The sequence below is a fragment of the Cetorhinus maximus genome, chromosome 20, assembly GCF_964194155.1.
Source record: "Cetorhinus maximus chromosome 20, sCetMax3.hap1.1, whole genome shotgun sequence".
NCBI classification, from domain to species: Eukaryota; Metazoa; Chordata; class Chondrichthyes; order Lamniformes; family Cetorhinidae; genus Cetorhinus; species Cetorhinus maximus.
Window position 1 is genome coordinate 89,002,448 of NC_135898.1, and position 25,797 is coordinate 89,028,244.

The 25,797-nt window shown below is 44.3% G+C and overlaps 1 protein-coding gene across 2 annotated transcripts in view; it reads right to left on the minus strand.

The window, feature by feature from the left end:
- Positions 1-6: 6 nt before the first annotated feature.
- The window catches only part of LOC144694560 (WW domain binding protein 1-like), an 83,549-nt gene continuing 57,758 nt past the window's right edge, over positions 7-25,797 (minus strand). For both annotated transcript variants that reach the window (XM_078565128.1, XM_078565129.1), the window contains exons 2-4: positions 15,002-15,110; positions 6,703-6,864; positions 7-1,157 (exon numbers count right to left, since the gene is read on the minus strand). In XM_078565128.1, the coding sequence (XP_078421254.1) occupies positions 391-1,157; positions 6,703-6,864; positions 15,002-15,110 (1,038 nt within the window). In that variant the 3' untranslated portion in view covers positions 7-390. The remainder of the gene's footprint in view (positions 1,158-6,702; positions 6,865-15,001; positions 15,111-25,797) is intronic.

The following is a 25,797-nucleotide window of genomic DNA, read 5'->3' on the forward strand; positions in this document are numbered from 1 at the left end:
AATGTAGGGTCACGATCCCATGCAAATATGCTTCGATTAAAAATTTAAATGTTGGATACAAAATTCCAGTTGACGCCATAATTGCTGCTATACCACAATATGACGGGTCAACACTAACCATCACAGGACGATATTCTTGTAGCCGGCCTGACCAATTTCTCACGGTTCAACGTTGCCAGCTCGGTCTCTGTTCCATGTCCGCCGCCGCCACCAATCTGGCATTTCACCGTTTTTTTTCTCTTCTCTCTCTTCCGAGTACGCGTGAGACCAGAATGATTCTGAAGCTCAAAGAAAAGAGAGAGATAGAGAGAGAGAGAGAGTACGAGGAAGTCCTTGAGCACAAAACGTCAAAAAGAGAGTGTGCAGCCGACGGAGGGTGAGGGGCTTCCGTTAGGTTTGGGAGTCGTGATGCTGATGAGCTTGCAGCAACTCATTCTCGTTGATGGTATCCAGCAAAAGACACACCGGCTCCTCTGTGACGTCCGGGCCATGTTGCTCCTTGTGGTCTTGCTGCTCGTGTGCTTCAGTGAGGCCTTCCTCTCTCGTGTCCGCGCGAGGGCAGGATTCACACACGTGACAGCTGTCACAGAATTCCATTGCTCCCCCCAAACCGTCCATCAGGCCGTCCAACTCCTTCGGATCATTGTCTCTGTTGCAAACGCAGACCTCGATACCAGAATCCCCGGTGAACCTTCGGTGCCTCCCCGGGGTCTTATCTACATCCTTGATTTCCAAGCAGGGCTGGTGGTGCCAGCTCTCGATCTTGGAGGAAGAGCCTGGGTAATAGTCAGTCAGTTGCTCCTTCTCGGGGCAGCTCAGCTCCTCTTCCAGGTCCAAGCAACAAGCTCGCACCGGCTCTAGTTCAGTGCCGGCAACCAAATCCTCAGTCTGGTTGGCTGTCGGCGTCTTGCTCAAGTTGTGCTCCGAGTATGCGAGCGGAGATTCAAGGTCCAACGTGCTCCCCTGACGGGGCACCACCTCACACACCGTCGGCACAGAGTTACTAGGGGTGGTCGGAGACCTGGCTGGCTCGGGGTTGGAGGAGCTGTTGCAAGCTGTGACGCACTGCTGATGAAAGGCACTGTAGGGAGGCGGCGGGGTCACAGGTCTGTTCACCACTTCTTCATAAGGAGGGAGCAAATAGCTTGGCAAAAATCCTGTTTTGTTTTTTTTCCCCCGGAAGGGATGGAGGGGAAGAAGAGGGGAGAGAGAAAGACATTTATATTTGTAGTGCAAATACCTTTCATCGCAATAGTAGACTTATCAAAGGGTGCAGGACACCCAACAAACAGCAGCTTTTCAAAAGGTGTTGGAATTTTCACATGAGGAAGTGCAAGACCCAAATAACAATTCAATGATATAATGGTTAATTAGTGCTTTAACCCTTGGCAGCAGCTTGCTTTTACATAGCGCCTTTAATGTTGTAAAACACCGATAGGTGCTTGACAGGAGCTAATATCAGAAAAAAATTGACACCGAGGCACACAAAGAGATATTAGGGCAAATAGCCAAGATCTAGGTTTTAAAAAGGGGAGAGGAATTTAGAGGGCAAGGAGCTCAGGGAAGGAATTCCAGAGCTTAGACAGCTAAAGGGATGGCCTCCAACGTGGAACAATTAAAATCGGGGGTGCATAAGAGGCCAGAATTAGATGAGTGCCGGTAGCTCAAAGGGCTGTGGACTTGAGGAGGTTACAGAGATAGGGGGTTGAAAACAAGAGTGAGAATTTTAAAAGTCAACAGAATAATGATCCTGAACGGTTCCTTCCACAAGCTAAGATTTTATTTACAGCTACTGAATTCGAGTCAATCTGAGTGAGAACGGGACACTTGGAAAGCAAGATATTAAATAAAGGCCAAAAAATGGAAGTAAATTGGGTGAGATGATAGTTCAACTGTGGAGTTCGCACGAGCAGAGACTCGATGAATACGATATCTGCCCACGCTGAAATTTCTACACTCCTCTACAACTGAGATTGCGTGCAAAAAATACACAGGCAAGCTCCAAAAACATTGTAAAGATATGAGAACAAGTAAATTTCAATAGATTGACATATAGGTATTGACGTAGAGATTGTAAAGGAAAGCTGGGTTGAAGGTTACATTGAAACATATTGACACAGCAACAGAATGATTTGTCATACTGTTGGAGGCAGAAGTCTTTGAAAGAGAAGTGTTGATTTTCTATGCCTCCCCGATTGTGTTCTTCAACCGAGGGAGCAAGTGGATTTAACAGCTCCCAGCCCACGACCAGAGCAGCTCTGTGACCTGCCACCAGAGGGCAGCGAAGAGCACTTTCCACCCTCCTCACCACCACCTTACTGAGGCTACGATAAGATTCTGTAAAGTGTCCAGAGCCTCATTCTTATATAATAAAAGAACACTATTGAATCACAATTTGCGTGTGGTCAGTCTGTGCCCTCTGCTGAACAGTGTGCGTTCATCACCTTCCCAGTTGCTCTCCGGTAAAGGGAGTCTGGGTTATCCCAACTTCAATTCTGTTGCCAGTCAAAATGCAACTATTTAATAAAAGCAGTTTTTTTTCCCCTATGGGCAAATACCAGACCTTCCATCAGCAAATGGCCATCATGCTATAAGGAGCTCACAGGTACAACTTATTTTATTCTTTCACGGGATGTTGGGTGTCGCTGACTAGGGCCAGCACTTACTGCCCATCCCTAGTTGCCCTTGAGAAGGTGGTGGTGAGCTGCCTTCTCGAACTGATGCAGTCCATAGACCCGTTTCTCATTATTTCACGAAACAGCATTTGCTAGAGTAACCACGAAACAATACATCGATCATGAAGGTATTAGACTGTGTTCCAGTTAATTGCCTATTCCAATTAATTAGATTAGGGAGCTCCAGGGCGTCTCAGTTTTAAAAGCCAGCTCTGGGTTTGCAGTCAGGAATGAATAGTAGAAGGGCTGCTGCCTTGTGCAGTGGATGCAAATTCACCAAATTCCTTTCAGTGAGAGTGGGACCTATTTCTGGTTGGGGTGGAGATTTGCTTGAATCAAAGGGAGACACCACAGGGAATTCACAGCCAGCGTGATCTAGGCTAATTTCAATGGGCTAGGTGGGTTGGAGAGGAATTTACCAAATCCCTTCCTTGCCCCCGCTCCCCAAATTGGCCTGGGTTTTTACGCCTCTCCCAGGAGGCCACATGGTTTGGGGATGGATGGAGAGTGTCCGCAGAAGATGGGGCAGGATGGATGGATGGGTGGGTGGATAGATCAAAGGGACTTTAACCTGTCTGTTGTTGGCATCAGACAGCTACAGCAGATTGATGATGACACAGCATACTTGCGTTACTTGCCACAATCCCAGTCATGTAAACAGTGACAGATAGGCTAAAGGCCCTAGACAAATGGAATTTAATACCAAGCTTAGGTAAACATTAGGAAGGTAAAGAACGAGAAAGTTTCACTTCAGTTTGTTGCTTCACTAGTGATCTTCATTCAAGCACATTTTGATCACAGGCTCTTTTTCAGGCCACATAAAGGGGGATTCGCACCATCAGCAGCTGGTTAACATTTTAAAAACAGCTGCAAAAATTTTGAGGAAGAATTTTTTCTCTATTCAATTCAGCCCTGATGTAAGGGGAAAGGGAATAAAGAAACACAGAGGGACAGACACAAAGAGACAGAGGAAGGAAGTAGAAAATGTATACATATAGGGAGATAAGCATACACACAGAGAGAGAGAGAGAGAGACACGCACATGAAAATAGACATACGGAATGAGACAGACACTCAGAGATAGATGTACACAGACAAACACACATATATGCACAAGGGTAGGTACACATAAAGAGACACACCCAGAGACAGGCACAAACAGAGAGAGAGAGACAGACACTCACCCAAAGATTGACATGCACAAACACACGCAGACAGATATAGGCACGTACAACAAACACAGAGATTTAAAGAGAGAGAAAAATATGTGGCAATACTGGCTCGATGGGTTCGAGACCAACAGGAAGCACAACTCATGAGAAACTCTCAGGAAGAGTCAGAACTGAACTGTCACACAGTTCGGGTCAATAACCTTTAGTTCTGTTGATAATAGCACAACTGCTGTTTAAACAAAATTATGCATGAAATAAAATAACTAATCCAAATTCTAACAGTTTGATCTCCCCCCCCTTCAAAATGTGAATTTTCTGTTCAAGGGTGAGGCAGAAGTGATAGAACAGAACACTTTCCACTTAAGTGTCAGTGTCAAACAGCTTCAGGTTATGTATAGACAGCATGGTAGATGCAAAATAAAGGTTCCTCAACTCTGTTCCAAACTCGACCTCAGTCTTGAACCTGTGAAGCAGTTTCCTGGGGTATCGTGTGCAGTTTTGGTCTCCTTACCCAAGAAAGGATGCACTTGCCATAGAGGGAGTGCAACAAAGGTTCACCAGACTGATTGCTGGGATAGAGGGATTGTCCTACGAGGAAAGATTATTCTCTGGCGTTTAGCAGAATGAGGGGTGATCTCATTCAAACATACAAAATTCTTACAGGGCTCGACAGGGAAGGATATTTCCCCTGGCTTGGGGTGTCTAGAACAAGAGGACACAGTCTCAGAATAAAGGGCAGGCCATTTAGGGCTGAGATGAGGAGGAATTTCTTCACTCAGAGGGTGGTGAATCTTTGGAATTCTCTTTCCCAGAGGGCCGTGAGGGCTCAATCATTGAGTATGTTCAGGACTAAGAGTGCTTGGCTTCTACATATTAAAAACATCAAGGGATGCAGGGATAGTGCAAGAAAATCATGTTGAAGTAGAGGTCAGCCATGAACTCATAGAATGGCGGAATGGGCTCGAAGGGCTGAATGGCCTACTTGTGCTCCTATCTCTTATGTTCCTGCCACCCTGTGACCAAGTGAGATTGGCAAACTAAGATCATAACGAGTACCAGTTTTACACCCTGGACCCAGACTCACCAGGAACCTAGGTCCAAACTGCACAATTTCTCATTTCACTGTTTAACCAGCAGAGACTTCAATCTCATTAAGCCTTGACCGGATTCAGGCCCAGGTCCCAGGTCGCGAAAGACCGGATCCTAACCCACCAAACTGGGTCAAACTCAGGTCTCGTGGGATAAAGGCCAATATATAAAAACTTACTTCAAATGCTCAGTTCTATTCTACACTGCTGAGGATGCAACCAGTCACCAATTTCAGAGTACAGAGTTGGACAACCAAAAAAAACACTCAAGAAACCAGGTTCCCAGAGGGTTTGGCTGTTCCCAACATTTCTCTGAAAGTAGGGATTTGTCGAGGGCAAAATTCCAATCAGCTGACAGGAATACAGGAACAGGAGTGGACCATTTGGCCTCTTGAACCTGTTCGGCCATTGAAGGAGATCATCTGCGACCTAACTCCTTACACCCACCTTTGCCCCATATCCCTCCACCACCTCGCTTAACAAAAATCTATCCATCTCAGATTTAAAGTTAACAACTGATCTGGCATTAAATTGCTATTTTCAAGCAAGGCCCAAACTCCCACCACCCTTTCCTAATTCCACGGCTGAAGGTAGTTTTTAGGCTGTGCCCAGAGTCCTAAACTCCCCAAGCTGCAGAAACGGGGTAGATAGAGAGAAACTCTGTTCACCTTACTATTTTGATATTTAGATCTTAACATCATGGAATAAGAAATCTTAAATAGAACACATATTTGGAAAAAAATGACACTATCTTTAAAAATGAATGAAAGGATAATTCTCAGGAACTCTAATGAATATTTTGGGCCTTTCCAAGTTCGTTTTTAAAACACTTTCTTCTCTTGTTGGGGTGTAAATTTGAGGGAACCAGGGGTCCACCGAACAGCACTGGGCTAGGAGTGCCTCACTTCAAGTGTGAACCTAGGTGGCAAGTACTGAGTGTATTTGACCAGCCGCAGCATCACCACTGTCCCCGTCCAGTCCTCAAACCGATATCCATACAAGGGGTCTATAATGGGAGTCAATGAATTACTGTAAGTGGAACCCAAGCCACTGCAAGCCTACGTATACTGTCATTAATCTCAGTGCCTCCACTGCTAATTCACTAAGGCCAGGAATCAAACCCGAGAACTATCTCACCCTGCATGGTTCCAGTCCATTGTCCCCAAACCCCTGGAGGTCATATTACCTGGCTTTGCACCACTCACAGGGGGAGCCTTGAGCAGGGAGCCCTTATCGAAAACTCAGGGTGCACACTCTACACAGCTTCTTTAAAAGAGAAGAGAGTGGATAGAATATGGAACTCTCTACCACAGAAAGTAGTTGAGACGAACAGCATAGATGCATTTAAGGGAAAGCTAGATAGACACATCGGGTGAGTGGGAGGCTGGGGGTGGGGAGATAAGATTAGGTGATGTAGGATGGGAGGAAGCTCGAGTGGCGCACATACGCCAGCACAGACCAGTAGGGCGGAATGGCCCACATCTGCGCTATGAAAGTCGATATAATTCTGTGCAACTTTTGTACCAAACTGGGCAGAAGATTGTGTGTAACTTGTGGCTGAATTTCCAATACAAAGTGGCAGCGAACAGATCAGAAAAAATCAGACCCAGAGTGACACAAAAGCAGCACGCTGCCAACATCAGCGGATTGATGGCGATGCAACGATCAGTTTTCTCCAGTGAAAATGACAAGTCGGAGTCCTGAAAGGGGTTACCAATAATGCACAATCGCCCAGGGAAACCCATAAGCTGCGATAGAGACACATACTCAGGTAGAGTGGAAGCAGGGAGTAGTTGCGGGCTCCCTGGTAGGCGATGAGGTTGATTTCATGCTGCCGCTGCTGTTGCTGTAGACGGAGCTTAGCTCGCCGATGGTGACAGACGCAGCAACAGCTTAGGATGATGATGATGGTCCAAACGAGCCAGAACCCTGGAGAGAGACGAACAGGAGAACCATCAGAGCTGAAATACATTTTAACAACTTCAAACATCCAACTTCCATTATCCAATCAACGACACAAACTTCAAAAAGGGACAAATAAAAGACATTAAATTAAAATAGAAATTGCACATTATTCTCTCAAAAGGAACCAAAGAATTCCTATGAAGTTTAGCTGAGGGAAATAGTCACACCATGTCTGTCTATTTGTGATAAGTAGTCAGCAGTGCAATCACAGACTGGTCAAAACTGCCAGCAGTGATGTTCTTTTTCAAGTTGTGGACCATGATAACACCCTTCTTTATTTCTTGGCGAGGCCCACTCTCCTCATTGGGGGGAATGTGCTGGCCAGGAAATTTGAAAGAATAAATCCCCCCACTTCTGTTTTGAATTGACTGACTATTGGCAAATTGTGCCTTAAAGCTGATTTTGGTCCCCATCCATTTAGGAAAGTGAAAAGAAGCAATAAAAAAGGGAAGCAGATTATCTTTCATACCCTGCAAATTTCAATTCATCCAAATTTCTGCTGCCTATACCCTAAGTTGCACCAGGTCCCCTTCATCCATGACCCTTATGTTTGCTGACCCTTACTGGCCTTGAATTAAAAACTCACGTTATGTCACAATGCCTCCACGGTCTTTGCCCCTCCCTACCTCTATACAACCCCAGGATCTCTGCGCTCCAATTCTGGCCTCTTGTGTGTTCCCAATTTCCTTCACCATTGGCTGTGCCTTCAGCTGCTTAGGCCCTAAGCTCTGGAATTCCTTCTCTAAACTTCTCCACCTCTCTGCCTTTAAGATGCACTTTAAAACCTGACTGCTTGACCCAGCTTTTGCTCACCCTTCTTAATGTTCCCTTATGTGGCTCGGAGTCAAATATTGTCTTGACAACGCTCCTGTGAAGTGCTTAGAGTCTTTTTTTAACATTAAAGGCACTTCATAAAAGTCCTTCCCATGAACTATTTATATGACCCCTTGATGTAAACTGCAGATGAAAGGTTGAAGGGGAGTACGCTTGGCTGTGCAATTCCCTTTGACATAAGTAGCCAAAATGGTCAAGTGGGAGAGGCACCAGAGGACTGCAGACTTAAGTCGCTGTGAGTCAACGGCTTCAGGTGAGGAGGGATGAGGGAAATAGTACGCACACACGTACACAAAATAAATCTCACATACTAGATGAAAAATTTAAGTCCCTGTTTAGGATCAAAAGTGGCTATTACCTTGGAAGTCGGAGGTTGCGTGGGGAGGGGGAAGAGATGGGGGGGTAAATGGGGGGTGATCACCTTACATGTGGATTCCATCTATTCTGCTCAGTTGCATCAGTTTTCGAATCTGGAGTTGGGTGTGAACTTGGTGAGTTTCTGGTTAAATGCGAGGATCCTGGAGGAACAGTGCAGCTGCCAACAGCAGCAATCTCCAATCCTCCAGATACTCCTCCTGGGGCCCTGCTTTTGGTGTTAAACTGCCACTCTGCAGGAAGGGGAAAGTTGCAGGGGGAAGGGAGTGGGGGGGTGGTGCGGTGCAGGGGAGGAGGGGGAGGCGAATAATCACAATTTATTTTATACAGTACGTCAAAAAAAAAATCCTCTCCAGGGCCAACGTACTGGCAAGGAAGTTTAGCTCTGCTGTCAACGATATGTAAACATTACAAGGCACCGCTAGTTATGTTTCTTTTCCCCTGTTCCACTGACTTCTGGAACATTCAGATGCTGAGCTTCCGCTGAAATAGTCCCAAGGAATGTGTTTACTGGCATGCAGAGGAGCCCAAGTTACAGATTGTGCTTTAGGAAACACATTGCTGTGCTTTGAACAGCTGTATCACACAATGCACATAAGCAAACGAAGGCTCCGACTCAGCAAGGATGTGGAAGACAGCCCGATATTCTTCTCTTTTGGGCTTTAAAAGGGACAAACAATTTTTCTCTCCCCTTCCTCTGCCCACTCTTTCCATTTTCCCCTGTTCTTACACAAGCCCATTCAACAATCTTATCTATCTAGATGTCATTACCACCCCATAGTGTTTTGTAGCCTCCCAATAAAAGCTACCAGTTTTGGTTAGTGTTTTACAGCAGGGTAATTTTACACCTCCAGATGTTTACCCAATATTACATTAAATGTACAGCACAGAAAAGGGTCATTCAGCCTATCAGGTGTATTCTGGAGTTAATGCTTCACATGAGTCGCCTCCTATCTTGCCTGATCTAACCCTGCTGCTACCTTTCTCCCTCATATATTTATCTAGCTTACCCTTAAACACATCAATGCTATTCACCTCAACTATTCCAATGTGACAGCGCGTTCCACATTCCAACCACTCTTACTAGAAAGGAGTTTCCCATCACTTCTCATGGAGCTGGAAAAGCTCAGTCATGCTGAGTTTTTCCAGCAAGTTTTGTTTTTGTTTCTGTTTTCCAGCATCCGCAGTATTTTGCTTTTATCCCATGGCTTCTCATTTGGATTAATTCATGGCCAACCTACATTTATGGCCATTAGCTGAGGCCCTGGTACGGGGCAGCAGGGTGGCACAGTGGTTAGCGGAGACCCAGGATCAATCCTGACCTCTGGTGTCTGTGTGCAGTTTGCACGTTCTCCCTGTGTCTGCTTGGGTTTCCTCCAGTTTCCAGTTTCCTCCCACTGTCCATAGACGTGGTTAAGTGGATGGGCTACGGTAAATTGCCCCTCAGTGTGTGTGTGTGTGTGTGTGTGTGTGTGTCTGTGCGCGTGTGCGTGCACCCCGCCGGTCTTAGTTGACTCTGTTGTGGTTGACTCTTAAATTCCCGCTCAAATGGCCTAGCAAACCACTCAGTTACAAAGCTACAAAGTCTCAAAAAAGAAACACGACAGGTCACCCGGCATCGATCTAGGCACCAGAAACGACAACGGCAAACTCTGCCCTGTCGGCCCTGCAAAGTCCTCCTTACTAACTAGTGCCAAAATTAGGAGAGCTATCTCACAGACTAGTCAAGCAACAGCCTCGCGGAATCATATCTTACAGATAATGTCCCAGACTCCACCATCACCATCCTGTCCTGTCCCACCAGCAGGACAGGCCCATCAGAGGTAGCGGCAGTGGTATACAGTCGGGAGGGAGTTACCCTGAGAGTCCTCAACATTGACTGTAGACTCCATGAAGTCATGGGCAAGAAAACCGCCTGCTGATTATGTGGTGGCACTACCACCTTGCTAAATGGGATAGACTTCGAACAGATCTAGCAACTCAAGGCTGGGCATCCATGAGGTGGCATATCCACCATGGTGAAGAGTGCAGGAGGGCATGCCAGGAGCAACACCAGGCATACCTGAAAATGAGGTGTCAACCTGGTGAAGCTATAACACAGGACTACTTGTGTGCCAAACAGCATAAACAGCAAGTGATAGACAGAGCTAAGCGATTCCAAAACCAACGGATCAGATCTAAGCTCTGCAGCCCTGCCACATCCAGCCATGAATGGTGGAGGACAATTAAACAACTCACTGGAGGAGGAGGCTCCACAAATATCCCCATCCTCAATGATGGAGGAGCCCAGCACATCAGTGCAAAAGCATTTGCTACAACCTTCAGCCAGAAGTGCCAAGCGGATGATCCATCTCGGCCTCCTATGGACATCCCCAGCATCATAGATGCCAGTCTTCATTTATTTGATTCACTCCACGTGATATCAAGAAATGGCTTAAGGTACTGAATACTGCAAAGGCCCTGACAATATTCTGGCAATAGTACTGAAGACTTGTGCTCCAGAACTTGCCGCATCCCTAGCCAAGCTGTTCCAGTACAGCTACAACACTGGCCTCTACCCAGCAATGTGGAAAATTGCCCAGGTACATCCTGTACACAAAAAGCAGGACAAATCCAACCCGGCCAATTACCACCCCATCAGTCAACTCTCCATCATCAGTAAAGTGATGGAAGGTGTCATCAACAGTGCTATCAAGCACCAGTTGCTTAGCAATAACCTGCTCACTGACGCCCAGTTTGGTTTCCACCAGGGCCACTCAGCTCTTGATCTCATTACAGCCTTGGTTCAAACATGGACAAAACAGCTGAACTCCTGAGGTGAGGTGAGAGTGACTGCCCTTGACATCAAGGCCGCATTTGACTGAGTGTGACACCAAAGAGCCTTAGCAAAGCTGGAGTCAATGGGAATCAGGGGGAAATCTCTCCACTGGTTGGAGTCATACCTAGCACAAAGGAAGATGGTTATGGTTGTTGGAGGTCAGTCATTTCAGCTCCAGGATATCACTGCAGGAGTTCCTCAAGGTAGTGTCCTTGGCCCAATGATCTTCAGCTGCTTCATCAATAACCTTCCTTCCATCATAAGGTCAGAAGTGGGGATGTTCGCTAATGATTGCACAATGTTCAGCAACATTTGCGACTCCGCAGATACTGAAGCAGTCCATGTCCAAGCGCAGCAAGAGCTGGACAATATCCAGGCTTGGGCTGACAAATGGCAAAGTTCCAGGCAATGACCATCTCCAGCAAGAGAGAATCTAACCATCGCCCCTTGATGTTCAATGGCATTACCATCATTGAATCTCTCATTAACATCCTGGGGATTACCATTGACCAGAAACAATACTGTGACTGCAAGAGCAGGTCAGAGGCTAGGAATCCTGCGACGAGTAACTCACCTCCTGACTCCCCAAAGCCTGCCCACCATCTACAAGGCACAAGTCAGGAGTGTGATGGAATACTCTCCCCCTGCCTGGATGAGTGCAGCTCCATCAACACTCAAGGAGTTTGACACCATCCAGGACTAAGCAGCCCGCTTGATTGGCACCACATCCACAAACATTCACTCCCTCCACCACTGACGCACAGTAGCAGCAGTGTGTGTACCCTCTACAAGATGCACTGCAGGAATTCACCAAGGCTTCTTAGACAGCACCTTCCAAACCCACGACCACTACCATCTAGAAGGACAAGGGCAGCAGATAGATGGGAACACCATCACCTGCAAGTTCCCCTCCAAGTCACTCACCATCTTGGCTTAGAACCATATTGTCGTTCCTTCACTGCTGCTGGGTCAAAATCCTGGAACTCCCTCCCTAACAGCACTGTGGGTGTACCTACACCACATGGACTGCAGCGCTCAAGGTGGTAAGCTCACCACCTTCTCAAAGATAACTAGGGATGGGCAACAAATGCTGGCCCAGCCAGCGAAGCCCACATCCCATGAATGAATAAGAAAAAACCCAGGGCATTGCAATCAGTATGTTCCCTGTTCCATGTAATTTTAGCATCTGCCAGACGTACTTGCTCTAAAAGCAGTTCTGTAACAAAGACAATTATAATTAGAACAAGTTGTTAAAGTCCTTTTGGCTACTGGAGACAAGGTGGGCTGTCTGACTTTTCCCCCAGAATCCGTAGTCTATGACAGCACAACTATGTTGCAGATCACAGAACCAAACGAAAGGAGTCAACGGGGAACGTAGGAATAGGAGGAGACCAGTCAGGACGAGACGGTGGCACAGTGGTAATGCCACTGGGCTGGTAGTCGAAGGAGAGCTTTGCACCACTACAGCTGGTGGAATTTAAGTTCAATGGAGAAGCAAATCTGGAATTGAAAACTAGTCTCAGTAATGGTGACCATGACTGTCGGAAAATAACCCATCTGGTTCACTAAGGAAATCTGCCATCTTTACCTGGTCTGGCCTATGTGCGACTCTAGATCCACAGCAAAGTGGGTGACTCTTAATTTCCCTTCGAAAAGGGCAAATATGGATGGGCAATAAATACCAGCCTTGCCAATGATGCCCACATCCCATCAAAGAATATTAAATAAGCCCCCGTGCCTGTCAGCCATTCAGTTTGATCATGACTGATCAACTCCATTTACACATCTTAACACCATATTTCTTGATAATAGATTGTGATTAGGCAAAGTTGACTTCAGCATTGAATGCTCCAGTTGACCCAGTGTAGTGTCCAGACATTTAGGGGGAGAATTCCAGATCTTTACTACCCTTTTTTTAAAGGGTAAAGTGCTTCCTGAAAGCCTGCCTCCAATTTTAAGATTAGGTCCCTTCTTTCTTAACACTGCCATCTGATAAGCGATGAAATCGGTAGGATCTCTCGCCCCACACACAGGCCCCCGCCACCCTCACCCACTCCACCCAACTGAGGGGCTAAAACAAAAATTAAGAAGCTGCATAATTAGCTATTAAATCAATAGTTTGTAGTTGGGATAGCAGCATTCCTATGAATGGATAATATGGCCCACTTTGAAGATGTTCAAGGGAGGAGATTTCATCAGCAGGAACCCAATAAAACATTCACTTATTCCAGTAAAGTTGGAACGGCTTCCATTAAGACTTACTGGAATTATTAAAGCACAAACACACTTTGATTCTATTTTTAGTTTCATATATTTATCTTCTATGTTTAGATTTTATGCATAAAGCTCTGACCACTGAAAGTGTTTTAGCAGAGGGACTTTTACACATCTTGCGCAATCTTGTGAAGCCACCCAGAGTAACCTTCAAGGCTGTGGCGATTCTGGAGATTAATTAATAGCAGCACAATTCAAGGGCAAACAAAGGGTTGGATACAATCTAAATTAATCATAAAAGGAAAGGGCTTTTTGGGCCCAACAGATTTTTCCTATTCTTACAAATGTGTTTATTCATCCTAATTCTAGCTGCAGTAGATGTGTTACTGCATTGCCACGTCTAATGCAAGCAAGCTCTGGTTACAATGCTGGATTAATTTATCTTCTCCCTAATTGTCTGCTTGGTGATACTGCATTGGCACAAGCAGGTGGTTTTCATCAGCATTTAACCAGCCCACTACGGCCTGGGCCAAGCGGTCATTCATACGTGAATTCTGATGGTAAGGGTCATCAAGTTTTTGGACAATGGAGTACATCACAGCCATCGGAATCGAATCCAATCCACACATCTGCACTTTCCTGCAGGATCTGGCATTGACCAGAGCAGGAGAGGCTGCTCGATTTGTATTTTTTTTTTATCACCAACAGTTTTACTCCGTGGGGTCTGCTATGAATTGTAGTGTCCCAGTATTAAAGTTAGATTAAGGCGAGGACCATGTTGGTCTGTGTTACTCAGCACCACCCTGCACATAAATTTATACCTTTCCTGAAAGAGGAATGTTGTCTCAGACCATTTCACAAACCAGCTGGAAGGAAACAGGTAGAACGGGGCTCAAATAGCAGGTGAATGGCAGAGGTTAGGAGTTTTGAGAAGGCACCTGCACAATGTTGAAACAGATTCCCAAACTAACTCACTCACTCTACAGCCTACACTTCTCATTAAGCTGATGTTTTTTGATCTTCATGTTAAACTAGCTTAAACAGGATTAAGGCAAAAAGTATCCTCGTTATTCTAATCGTAGAACGATACAGCTCAGAAAAAAAGGCCGTTTGGCCCATCATGCTTCTGCAACTGACTTGCTTTTTTCTGAAATTTGTTAGTTGGGTTTACAGGCTATGGTAGCATAGTTGTTGCATTACTGGAGATACAAAGCTGGAATTTAGTCAAGTGATCATGAACCTGCCAGTCATAAAAACCCAAAATGTTCACTGATGTCCTTACCTGGTCTGGCCTACATGGGACACTAATCCCACACTGATTCCTAACTTCCTCTTGAAGCGGCTGAGGTGAGCAATAGAGCAGGGCAGGGCGATTACAGATAGGCAATACATGCTCGCCTCGTCAGCGAGGCCCACATTCAGAGAACAAATAATAAAGAAACTTATAATCCAAGTGCTAGAAAAAGTGCAGCATAGTCATTATTGAAAAGTAGGAAATGTGACAGCTAAATTGTGCACAGCAAAGGTCCACAAACAGAAACATGATAATGACCAGACAACCATGTTTTAATCATCAGCCATCTATAAAGGACACAACAATATTACATGGAGAGCCACTACTGGCTATGGAACCAAATGCCAGTGGGATTCTCAGTGAGGAGAACATTTGTAGGTATAGGCCTTTTGCACATTCAAGAAAATGAGACACAATAAACACGTAACAAGGGTGAGAAAGAGACGGGAACATTATTCACTCCTCCATTCACAAATCGGTAAAGTGAAGCTCATGACTCACAACAAAAACTGGTGACAGTCGCCATCTCCAACAAATCAGTTAGAATTGAGACAGCCAATACTTACACCAAAGTTCATAATAGTAGTTACAGCATTGCGACTCTCCGCAACAATGTCCTGTTTCACAGAAGTAACTCTGGTTGTTCACTCCGACACACACTTCTCTTTCTTGAGACTTCAAAAAGAAAAGAGAAAATTATGGCGGAGATGAGAGAGAGAGAAAATCACGGAGGCATAAATGATTGCAAGGCCATTATGTAACCGTAAGGCTAAGGAGTCATTAGCCACCTAGTTTCACCCAACTTCATGACTCAGAACTTAGTTTACTATCTTATAACAACATTTGTTCCATCCTTGAGAAAGGGATGGGATCGGATCAGCTCCTCTTCATTTGAAAAATCAAGAATTAAGTTTCACCCAATCTAACTCATTCTGCCTCATGGCCAACAGACTGAGGAAGGCAAGCAGTTCCTCAGTCTTCACTCTCTCTTATAAACTTTAGCCTTTTGAAATGTAGCTTGGTGTCACTTAGCAGCTACAATTGACCTAGTGTATGTTTCTTCCTGTGTTCTTGGTGGTGTCCCACATTGAGCCTTGGTCCCTCACCTAAACTAAATGAAGAGATCTACCAGAGGGCATTGCAACACCAGTTCATTGTGTAACTCTTTCGAGTACATTCACAGTTCTTGGTTTCCGGGAGCGGGACATGAACCCACAACCTTCTGATTCAAAGGCGAGGGTGCTATGAACTGAGCCACAGCTGAGTGTAGTGCTATATATCAGTGCTCACACTAAAGGATTAATAATTATATCATTACTGAATGCCTATCAAATAAATAATCTGCATTTAATTACCTTGAAAATCTAAGTATCACATCAGTTTCTACATAGGGTTATGCACAGTGACTGCAAATCAGAATTAATTTACATGACAATTACAAATCCCTGCTCTTTATTCCCTCCAGCTCCATATTTTAATCTCTCCAATCTAAATCCATCTCTATCACAACGCTGAAACAAAGTCACAAGTGAGAGCCTCTGAAAACAGGGCATGGCGCAGTATTAATATTGAACCTTGCCGCTACCTTTGACGTGGTCAATCATCCCTGTCTATCCTGCACTGTTGAGCTCAGTGCCCTGATCCTGAGTACAAAGCTCATGTGGGTCTGCTTCCAACTCTCCTCTCAAATGGGTCTTCTCAACCCCTCCGTTGCCTTTGTAATTATACTCCTTGTCCAGCATCCAATCTCGGATGAGCTGCAATTTCCTTCAGTTAAACATTTGGAAGATCAAAGCCTTCATCTTCAACCCGTCACAAACTAACTACTTCTGCTATTTCATTCGCCTGCTCCAGCTACTGTCTCAGGAGAAACCTCAGAGCAATAGCTTGCGTTGATATAGCATCTTTAATGCAGTAAAAACATCACAAGGTGCTTCACAGAATTTTTACCAATCAGCCCGTGCTTGCAAAACTCAAAATAGTGTCCAACATTAGATATGATTCCGCGATTGGACAACACCTGCTAAACAATCCTGACTGCGTTAAGAATTACATTGAAAACCAATTTAAGTTTATTAGTTGGGCTTGCAATGTAGCTCACTTACCCAAGCTAGAAGCCACATACATTCACACACAAGGCCCTTCACAAACAGAAGGAGCATTTCCACTCATTATACCTTTTCCAACTAAGCAAAAGCTTGGGGGAGCACCATGTCCTGATTCATTCCCCATGACAATGTCTTGACCAGAGCTGACCTGCCTGGTTTGAATTTGAAACAAAAGCTTGGCTGTCAACAGTTAACTGTTCTCTACTGCATTCTCCATGGCAACACTGCTACCAGAGTCCACTGGCCAACCAGTCAGAGCTCTTCTCATGTAAGTATAAGCTGTTGTTCCCTTTACTATTGGTTTATCTTGTGTATCTGTCCCGATCAAGACAGAGAGCTTCAATAGTAAGTCTCTTTTTTTTCAGCAATACTCAAGTTTCTGTACCACCGATTGATTATATCAAACAAAACTTGACGCCAGGCCACATATCGAGATACTAGGACATGTAGCCAGAAGCTTGTTCAGAGGTAGGCTTTAACAAGTGACTTAAAAGAGGCAAAGTAGAGAGGCAGAGGGGTTTACGGAGGGAATTCCAGAGCTTAGGACCTACACAGCTGATGGTATAGCTGGAATGATTAAAATTGGGTAAGTTGTAAAAGGCCAGAATAGAGGAGCAGAGAGTTCTCGAGGGTTGTGGGGATATAAGAGATGACAGAAATTAGGGAAGGGAGGGGCTATTGAGGAGATTTGAAATCAAGGATGAGAGTTCTAAAATTGAGACATCTCCTCATCTCAGTCCTAAGCGGCTTGTCCCTTTTCCTGAGATTGTGCCCCTAGTTCTAGGCTCCCCAGCCAGGGGAAAACAACCTCTTAGTATCTACCCTGTCAAGCCCTCTCCAAATCTTCAATGAGATAGCCTTACTTTAACCCATCTGCTACTGAAATCCTCACCAATGCCTTTGTCACCTTGAAAATCAAGTATTCCAATATTGCCCAGATCAGCATCCCAATCCCCACCTCAATAAATCTTAGCTCATCCAAAACCAAGTGTTGCTCACCTATTACCCTGTCCTTGCTTAACAGACATTGGCTCCTGGTTTCCTAATGCCACCAATTTAAAATTCTCATCCTCCTGTTTAAATCACTTGATAGCCTTACCCCTCTCCGCCTCTAACCTCTTTCGACCATACAACCATCCTGAGAATTCTGCGTTCCAATGATTTTTGACCCCTCCCCTCCTTTCGTTCCAACATTATATAGCCTTACCTTCAGCTGCCTTGGCCCTACACTTTGGAGTTCCCTCCCTAAACCTCTCCACCTTACCACTTAACTCTTCTCCTTAAAACCCACCTTTTTTGTCCAAGCATTTTAACACCCCTGTTAATATTCCCTCTTTGGTTTGGAACCCATTTATTTCTAACTATGCCTCAAGTGCTTTAGGACACTTTTCTACGTGTAAAGTGCTATTATAAGTGTACATTTCTGTAATTGTAAGTAGCCGCAATTGCACACAATATTCTGGATGGTTTTTGAACGTTGTTATGTATATCAACAATACAACCTCTCCATCGTGCTTCATCCTTGCACTAATCTGGTGTGGTAATAGGCTTTAAAAATAATGTCAGCCAAGCAACAATAGACTGACCATTACATTCAGGTCTCTTTTCTCATCAGAATTCCATACCACTGTTCCATTTAGTTCATACTCCCATATCTTCTCTCCCTGGACTTGCAGTAATAAAACCAGGAAGGTAAAATGGATATACAATGAAGCAACTGAAAGCACCCTCAGTTTTGAGCCCGGAAAACAGCATCCAGTTTGGAGGCATTCCAGCCTCAATGGCTTCTCTAGATTGGATGAGCCCAGTGAACCTTTACCAACTATGCATCAATGATGTCAGTTTGCACCGATGCACTTTCAACACACCTTTCAGGAAGTGTCACTGCCTCAGGGTTCCATTTGGTATCACCAGTGCCAAGTAACAATTCAGGGTAACAAGTAGAGCAGGGTGTGGGGCTAAGGAATGAAACAGCTGGGATCAGGGTACCTCAGGACCCAGCAAGGAGGAGGAAGACTGGGGTTGAAAGCAGAGGAGGCTATAAAACAACGTCCATGTAAAACTATTTGGGAAGGGGATAGGGGCTGTGAATTGGGCAGCACCACAGCATCACCAATGACAGGAGGCTTGCAATGACATCCTGACAGACGTGTACTTAGATAGAAATTCTCATCGTAAATGTTTACATATATAATGAGAATTCGTTTGTAGACGAAAGCATTACTCAAAATCAAGTCAAAAAAATAAATAAGATGTATATGGAGAGGCAGTGTTCACCATATACAAGGCCTTCAATAATTTATAGATCTACATACTGCTAAACTGTAGAAGTTGAGAGTTACCGTGACCGTTAAGTTTTTGGCCTCTATTTAAAACGGTGTCCAAGAATACAGCGGTTATTGCTAAGATGTGCATGCAACGCACAATCGTGGAAAAGAAACTTATGCGCCTTAGATCTGATTGTGAGCCCATCATAAAGAATTGTCAGATACTATCAAGCTGTACAGATATATTGAAGTTACACATTCGTGTGCACAGCTCGATGGAATCAGTACCTGTGTAAGGAACAAAAGGCCAATACATCAGACAGGAGGCCACTGAGGAAAAGAGATATGTCATTCTCCAAAGCATATGCAAAACAGATTGCCAGGACATAAAAGCAATCATGCCTCAAAAATATGTTGATTCAGGAGAGGTACCTGGTCTTAGCACTGTTTAAAAAAATACAAGCAGTCAGTATTGCCCAGGACAGAATCTAGAAGGCAAACCAGTGAAAGATCATAAGCAATATCCTGAGTCAGTAAACCTTCATCCTGTTATCACACAAGAAAAAGCAGTTCATACCTCTAAATATGTAAACGGCATATTTAGCGTGTAATTAACTGTGGTCTATTCAATTAATGCTGTTTTCTAGGAAAAAAGGAAGTCTTGCGTTTATACAGCACTTTTCGCTGGATGTCTGAAAGCACTTAACAGCCAATGAAATAGTTTTTGAAGTGTAGTCACTGTTGTAATGTAGGAAACATGGCAGTCTATTTGTGCACAGCAAGCTCCCACAAACAGCAATGCAAAAATGACCAGCTAATCTGTTTTTGTGATGTTGATTGAGGGAGAAATATTGGCCAGGACACTGTGGATAACTCCTCTGCTCTTCCACAAAATAGTGCCATGGGTCCTTTTACCTCTTCCACCCAAGAGGGCAGACGGAGCCACGGTTTAATGTCTCAACCGAAAGACAGCACCTGCAACAGTGCAGCTCTCCCTCCGTATGCATTGCAATGTCAGCCTTGATTTTTGTACTCAATTCCTTGAGTGGGATTTGAACACAGAACCTTGTGACTCAGAAGTGCAAGTGCCACCAAATGAACCATGGCTGACACAAACTACCTACTATGAATCAACAACAACCTGTACTTACATAGCACCTTCAACACAGTAAAATGTCCCAAGGCACTTCACAGGAGTGTAATCAAACAGAATTTGACACCAAACCACGCAAGGAAATATTAGAACGGGTGATCAAAAATTTAGCTGAAGAGGTAGGTTTTAAAGGAGCACCTTAAAGGACAATGTTATGGCCGGGAAGGTAAGAGTGCGGAGTTGATCTAGCTCCACTACTCCACAGGTTGCAACATTAGTTTAAAAGTTTGCTTCACTCAACAAAATGGCCAATCATTTACCTTAGCTACTGTTACACAGAATAAAGAGACTTTAACCAGGCTTCTTTCAATAAACAACAAACTTATCGGTTTATCATAAAATCAATTTTGTTGAATAGAAAGGCAAAACTTATTACCATACAGTATGGAATATGAAAGTATACTAATTACCCTTGAGATACCTTAAGTCTCTTTCACACACACACACACACACACACACACACACACACACACACACGCACACACACACAAATAATAAAATAAAAGTAGAGGAATTCCGCCAAAGGTCAATGGTTTGAGGGAAAAGGAAAGATGGAGGAGTCCTTGAAATGGCATCCGGATTATACAGTTAGGGTCTCACCGCTGACCTGCGAAACGGTTGATGACTCTTGCACTGCATTTCAGGTGGATTCGAGGAACACTTGCAGGTACTCTACTCCAGCATGTAGCAACTTAGGAATAGCTTACATTCATTCCAGCTGTGGAAAGGCTTTGGACTGCAAAAAGGCTACTGTCTTCTTTTCACAAGCAGTTGGTCCTTTCTCTTCTCAAAGCAAAACCAATTTTTAAACACACTTTTTCCAGGCATGGTTTTTTCCCACCCCTCCCTGAACCATAAACTACCATGTGACTCCTTTAGTACACAGTCCACCGGGGTCAAGGGGTTTCCAGCTTCTTTAAAACTGCTTAATTACCTTTTCTTGTAAAAGGATATTTTTTCCAGGAATAGCAGTCAGTCCTGCACTAACCCTTTAAGGGACAGTGCATTTTAAAACAGAAATTCTTCCAGAATGTTCTTAGTCCTTGAAGATGAACCATTCTCTGTGTTTAAAGTGTTCATAACAACAAGAGAGGCAAAAAGGCACAGAGGTTTAGGAGGAAATTGCAGAGCATAGGGGCTAGGAAACTAAATGCACACCACCAACGATGGAGGCTCAAGAGGTCAGAATCGGAGGGCAGAGACCTCAGATGGTCCTAAGGTAGGGGGAAGTTAGAGATAGGGAGGGGCAAGGTCATAGAGTGACTTGAAACTAAGGACGAAGATTCCAAAAATTGAGGCATTGCTGGACCAGGTGCCAAGCTAGGTCAGCGAGCACAACGGTGATGGCTTTGAATTCTACAAGCCCAAATTGAACAAGCGAAACTTTGAGCATACCACTGCTGGAGCACATTACAAATCAAATGATCTCGCTGAAAACCAACGTGAAACTAAAACAGCATTATTGATACAGAAGCACGGCCTCTGGGGAAAGGGTTCTCCTAATAACTCTTTGCAACTTCTTTGTTCCACCTTCAGCATATTGTAGCTTCAACAAAGTCAGTTCTTAATCGCAAGGTGATCAAGACAAAAGCTAAAAAAAAAACACTTTCATATCCTGGCTGGCATTTCAAACCTTTAACCCAATCACTTGCTAACTTGGTTTGCGTTAAGACACATGCAGAACCAGACCGAGCGGTGTTAACCCAAGTTGCTCCTAGGTCTCAATTTTAAGATGGGGGTTACAGACTTTTTGAAAAATCAGCAAATTAAAAGTTTCAGGATTTATTAAGCAGCGATCCTGAAAATAATAGCAGTAAAAATTTGATAAACAGCTGGAGAGTAAACCAGACTGTCAGATCAAAAGAACCCAACCAAGTATAAAGCTCTAGTAATTGAAGCGCATTAAGTTACAGAACAGAAATTCATTGCAATTGGGTCAGGACAAGAGGGAATAAAGCTGTAGTAAACAGCTTTAAGATGATGTAAAGTACCTTTCTCATTTTTATAAAGTCAGTGTGATAGTCTTAATTTCTCTACATCAAAACAGATAATCAAACCTTTTGGTAGTAAGGACTTAATACACAATAACAACACATTATATGAAAAAAAAAAGTTCCCAAGTCTTAGTGTTTCTGTACCCTAAATATTACGCTGTTTAAGCCAACTTCCTTATCCAACACCATACTTAACCTTCCACTCCACAACACCTTACCTGAGCTATTAAATGCTGAAGTAGAATCATGGTAAAAACTAGATTAAAAAATTTCTGCATCTCACTGCATTCTTTCTGTGCATCACGCCTGTTTTTAGCTCCCGGTCAGGAACCAAAGTTCCCTTCCCCCCGTGTCCACGATGGTTGTCCAACAAGTTACGTTTTCCAAGTTTCACCCACTGGATCCCCTAAGATTGTTCCAAAAATGTTCTGTGCAACTGACATCCATCTGGCAGCACGAAGTAATTTAGTTTATAAAACCACTGCCACTAGCAAATCAGCAAAGTCACCTCTGCCATGAGCTCATTTGCAGCTAAAAGAATGGGCAATTGTGCCAAACATTGGTTTATAGAGAAAAAATTCCGTGTAACATTTCAAGCCTAGTTTTCCATTAATCCAAAATAAACAGATGCGTTAAGACTAAGTAAATGTCACTGCAAACATTAAGTTATCCATTTACTGTAATCCAGGATTTGAATTATCAATTGAATGTAACATCCATGTGCACAAATAACAGGAGTGAATGATAAAAACAAAAACAGAATTACCTGGAAAAACTCAGCAGGTCTGGCAGCATCGGTGGAGAAGAAAACAGTTGACGTTTCGAGTCCTCATGACCCTTCGGCAGAACTGAAGTATAGTTAGAAGAGAGGTGAAATATAAGCTGGTCTAAGGTGGGGGGCGGGGGGAGAGAGAAGTTGAGGGTGGGGTGGTTGTGGGGACAAGCAAGCAATGATAGGAGCAGATAATCAAAAGATGTCACAGACAAAAGGATCAAAGAGGTGTTGAAGGTAGTTAGGGTTAGGGTTAGGGTTATCTAACTTATCTAAGAAAAGTGCTAATTAAGAATGGATGGCAGGATACTCAAGGTACAGCTCTAGTGGGGGTGGGGTGGAAAGACTAACAAAGTATTAGTTGTAGATTTAAAAATAATGGAAATAGGTGGGAAAAGAAGAATTTATATAAATTATTGAAAAAAGGGAGGGGGAAGAAACGGGGTGGGGATGGGGGGAGGGGGAGTTTAAGATCTAAAGTTGTTGAATTCAATATTCAGTCCGGAAGGCTGTAAAGTGCCTAGTCGGAAGATGAGGTGCTGTTCCTCCAATTTGCGTTGGGCTTCACTGGAACAATGCAGCAAGCCAAGGACAGACATGTGGGCAAGAGAACATGGTGGAGTGTTAAAATGGCAAGCGACAGGGAGGTTTGGGTCTTTCTTGCGGACAGACCGCAGGTGTTCTGCATAGCGGTCGCCCAGTTTGCGTTTGGTCTCTCCAATGTAGAGGAGACCGCATTGGGAGCAACGAATGCAGTAGACTAAGTTAGGGGAAATGCAAGTGAAATGCTGCTTCACTTGAAAGGAGTGTTTGGGCCCTTGGACGGTGAGGAGAGAGGAAGTGAAGGGGCAGGTGTTGCATCTTGTGCGTGGGCATGGGGAGGTGCCATAGGTGGGGGTTGAGGAGTAGGGGGTGATGGAGGAGTGGACCAGGGTGTCCCGGAGGGAACGATCCCTACGGAATGCCGCCGGGGGGGGTGAAGGGAAGATGTGTTTGGTGGTGGCATCATGCTGGAGTTGGCGGAAATGGCGGAGGATGATCCTTTGAATGCGGAGGCTGGTGGGGTGATAAGTGAGTACAAGGGGGACCCTATCATGTTTCTGGGAGGGAGGAGAAGGCGTGAGGGCGGATGCGCGGGATATTATTATTTTTAAATCTACAACTAATACTTTGTTAGTCTTTCCACCCCACCCCCACTAGAGCTGTACCTTGAGTATCCTGCCATCCATTCTTAATTAGCACTTTTCTTAGATAATATCACCACCTTCAACACCTCTTTGATCCTTTTGTCTGTGACATCTTTTGATTATCTGCTCCTATCACTGCTTGCTTGTCCCTACAACCACCCCACCCTCAACTTCTCTCTCACCCCACCCTCAACTTCTCTCTCCCCCCGCCCCCCACCTTAGACCAGCTTATATTTCACCTCTCTCCTAACTATACTTCAGTTCTGCCGAAGGGTCATGAGGACTCGAAATGTCAACTGTTTTCTTCTCCACCGATGCTGCCAGACCTGCTGAGTTTTTCCAGGTAATTCTGTTTTTGTTTTGGATTTCCAGCATCCGCAGTAGCTTTTAGCTTTTTTGTTTTTATCTCAGGAGTGAATGATAGATTAGGGGCTGACAGAAGCACTCCAGTGTTTTGAGAGCTTCACATCAACCAGAATCTCTCACCTCCTCCCAACCCCAAACCTCCAGATTCAAGTTACAATATTGATTTTTCACACCCAGTCAATTTATCATAAACCTTTGATCTCTACCACCCTCAACAATGCTTCTTCAGCACATGCCCAAGCAGAGAAACACAAACTGTTTTCAGTAGGAAAGGCTTTGATTAAAAATCATTTCATGAGGGGTGGTGAGTTGTACAAAAAAATTAAGCCTTTAACATTTTCAAATGAAATTCACTAAAGTTAAAGGGCGGAAGAAAGTTGGTTATGCAACATTTTCACATCGCTCAGGGATGCCTCTAAGCGCTTAACATACGCTGGAGTTAATTGAAATGCAGTGGCTTTATCTCGGTTACTTTTTAAACAAAGTTTCCGTTGTACAGCATCTTGGGACACGCGTCCATGAATGCTCCCTGCTCCTTTTCCAATCGTGCCGTGGGATCTTTAATACGGTATCTGAACCAATGGAATAGGGCAGGCGATTGCTTGGTTTGCCTTCTCAACTGAGGGACATTACCAGTGATAATGCAGCACTCCTTCAATATTGCATAGGAATATCAGCCTAGATTATGCACTCTACTCCTGGTATTACAGTTCCTAGTCAAACGCATTCATAATTTCATCAATTCAAATTATTTCTGAATGACACCTCATTAATTGAAGGCGTAGTCGAGGTGAGTAGCCAAGATGCTTAAAAGGGTCGGTTAGATAAGCATGGCAGAGAAAGGAATATGCTGTTAGGGTTAGATGAAGAGGAGTGGGAGGAGGCTAGTGTGGAGCACAGACACCAACTCGATAGGTTGGGCTGAATGGCCTGATCCTGTGCTGTAAAACTTTTGTGTAACACAAAAAAGGCACGGCAAAGTGGTTTGAAACACTTGTTGTAAGCTTGCTTGCATCCGGTTGACACCTGGGACACACTGAACACTTATTAACAGGGAGCCTAGATAAAGGATCAAGGCTCATCACGCAGGACACCACAGAGGCTGAAAGGATGAGGAAAAAAATCTGAGATATGAAACACAGTAACCAGTGTTTGTTAATTGACACCAAGGTTAAGTTTCAAAAACCTCACGTTTGTAGTTACGAGGGAACAGTGAGGGGTGGAAGGAGTTTCAAAGTTCTGAGGTCCTGGAAAATAATGACTAGCAGCAGAAAAATGGCGTGAACTTCGACAACAAACATATAGGATGAGTCTGGAAGGTGGTGCATTTGGCACTTGCGAGAGGCGGGGAGGTGGGGGCGAGAAACAGGAGGGGAATTAAGGTCAGAGGATATACGGCCATTGTAGAGTTGATATTTGTGTGAGCGAATGTCTCTCAATCAGGCAGACCCACACAGGATTACAACAGAAAAAGATGTTGTAGTTTGGTGACAAGAGAAACTGATGCATTGTTTT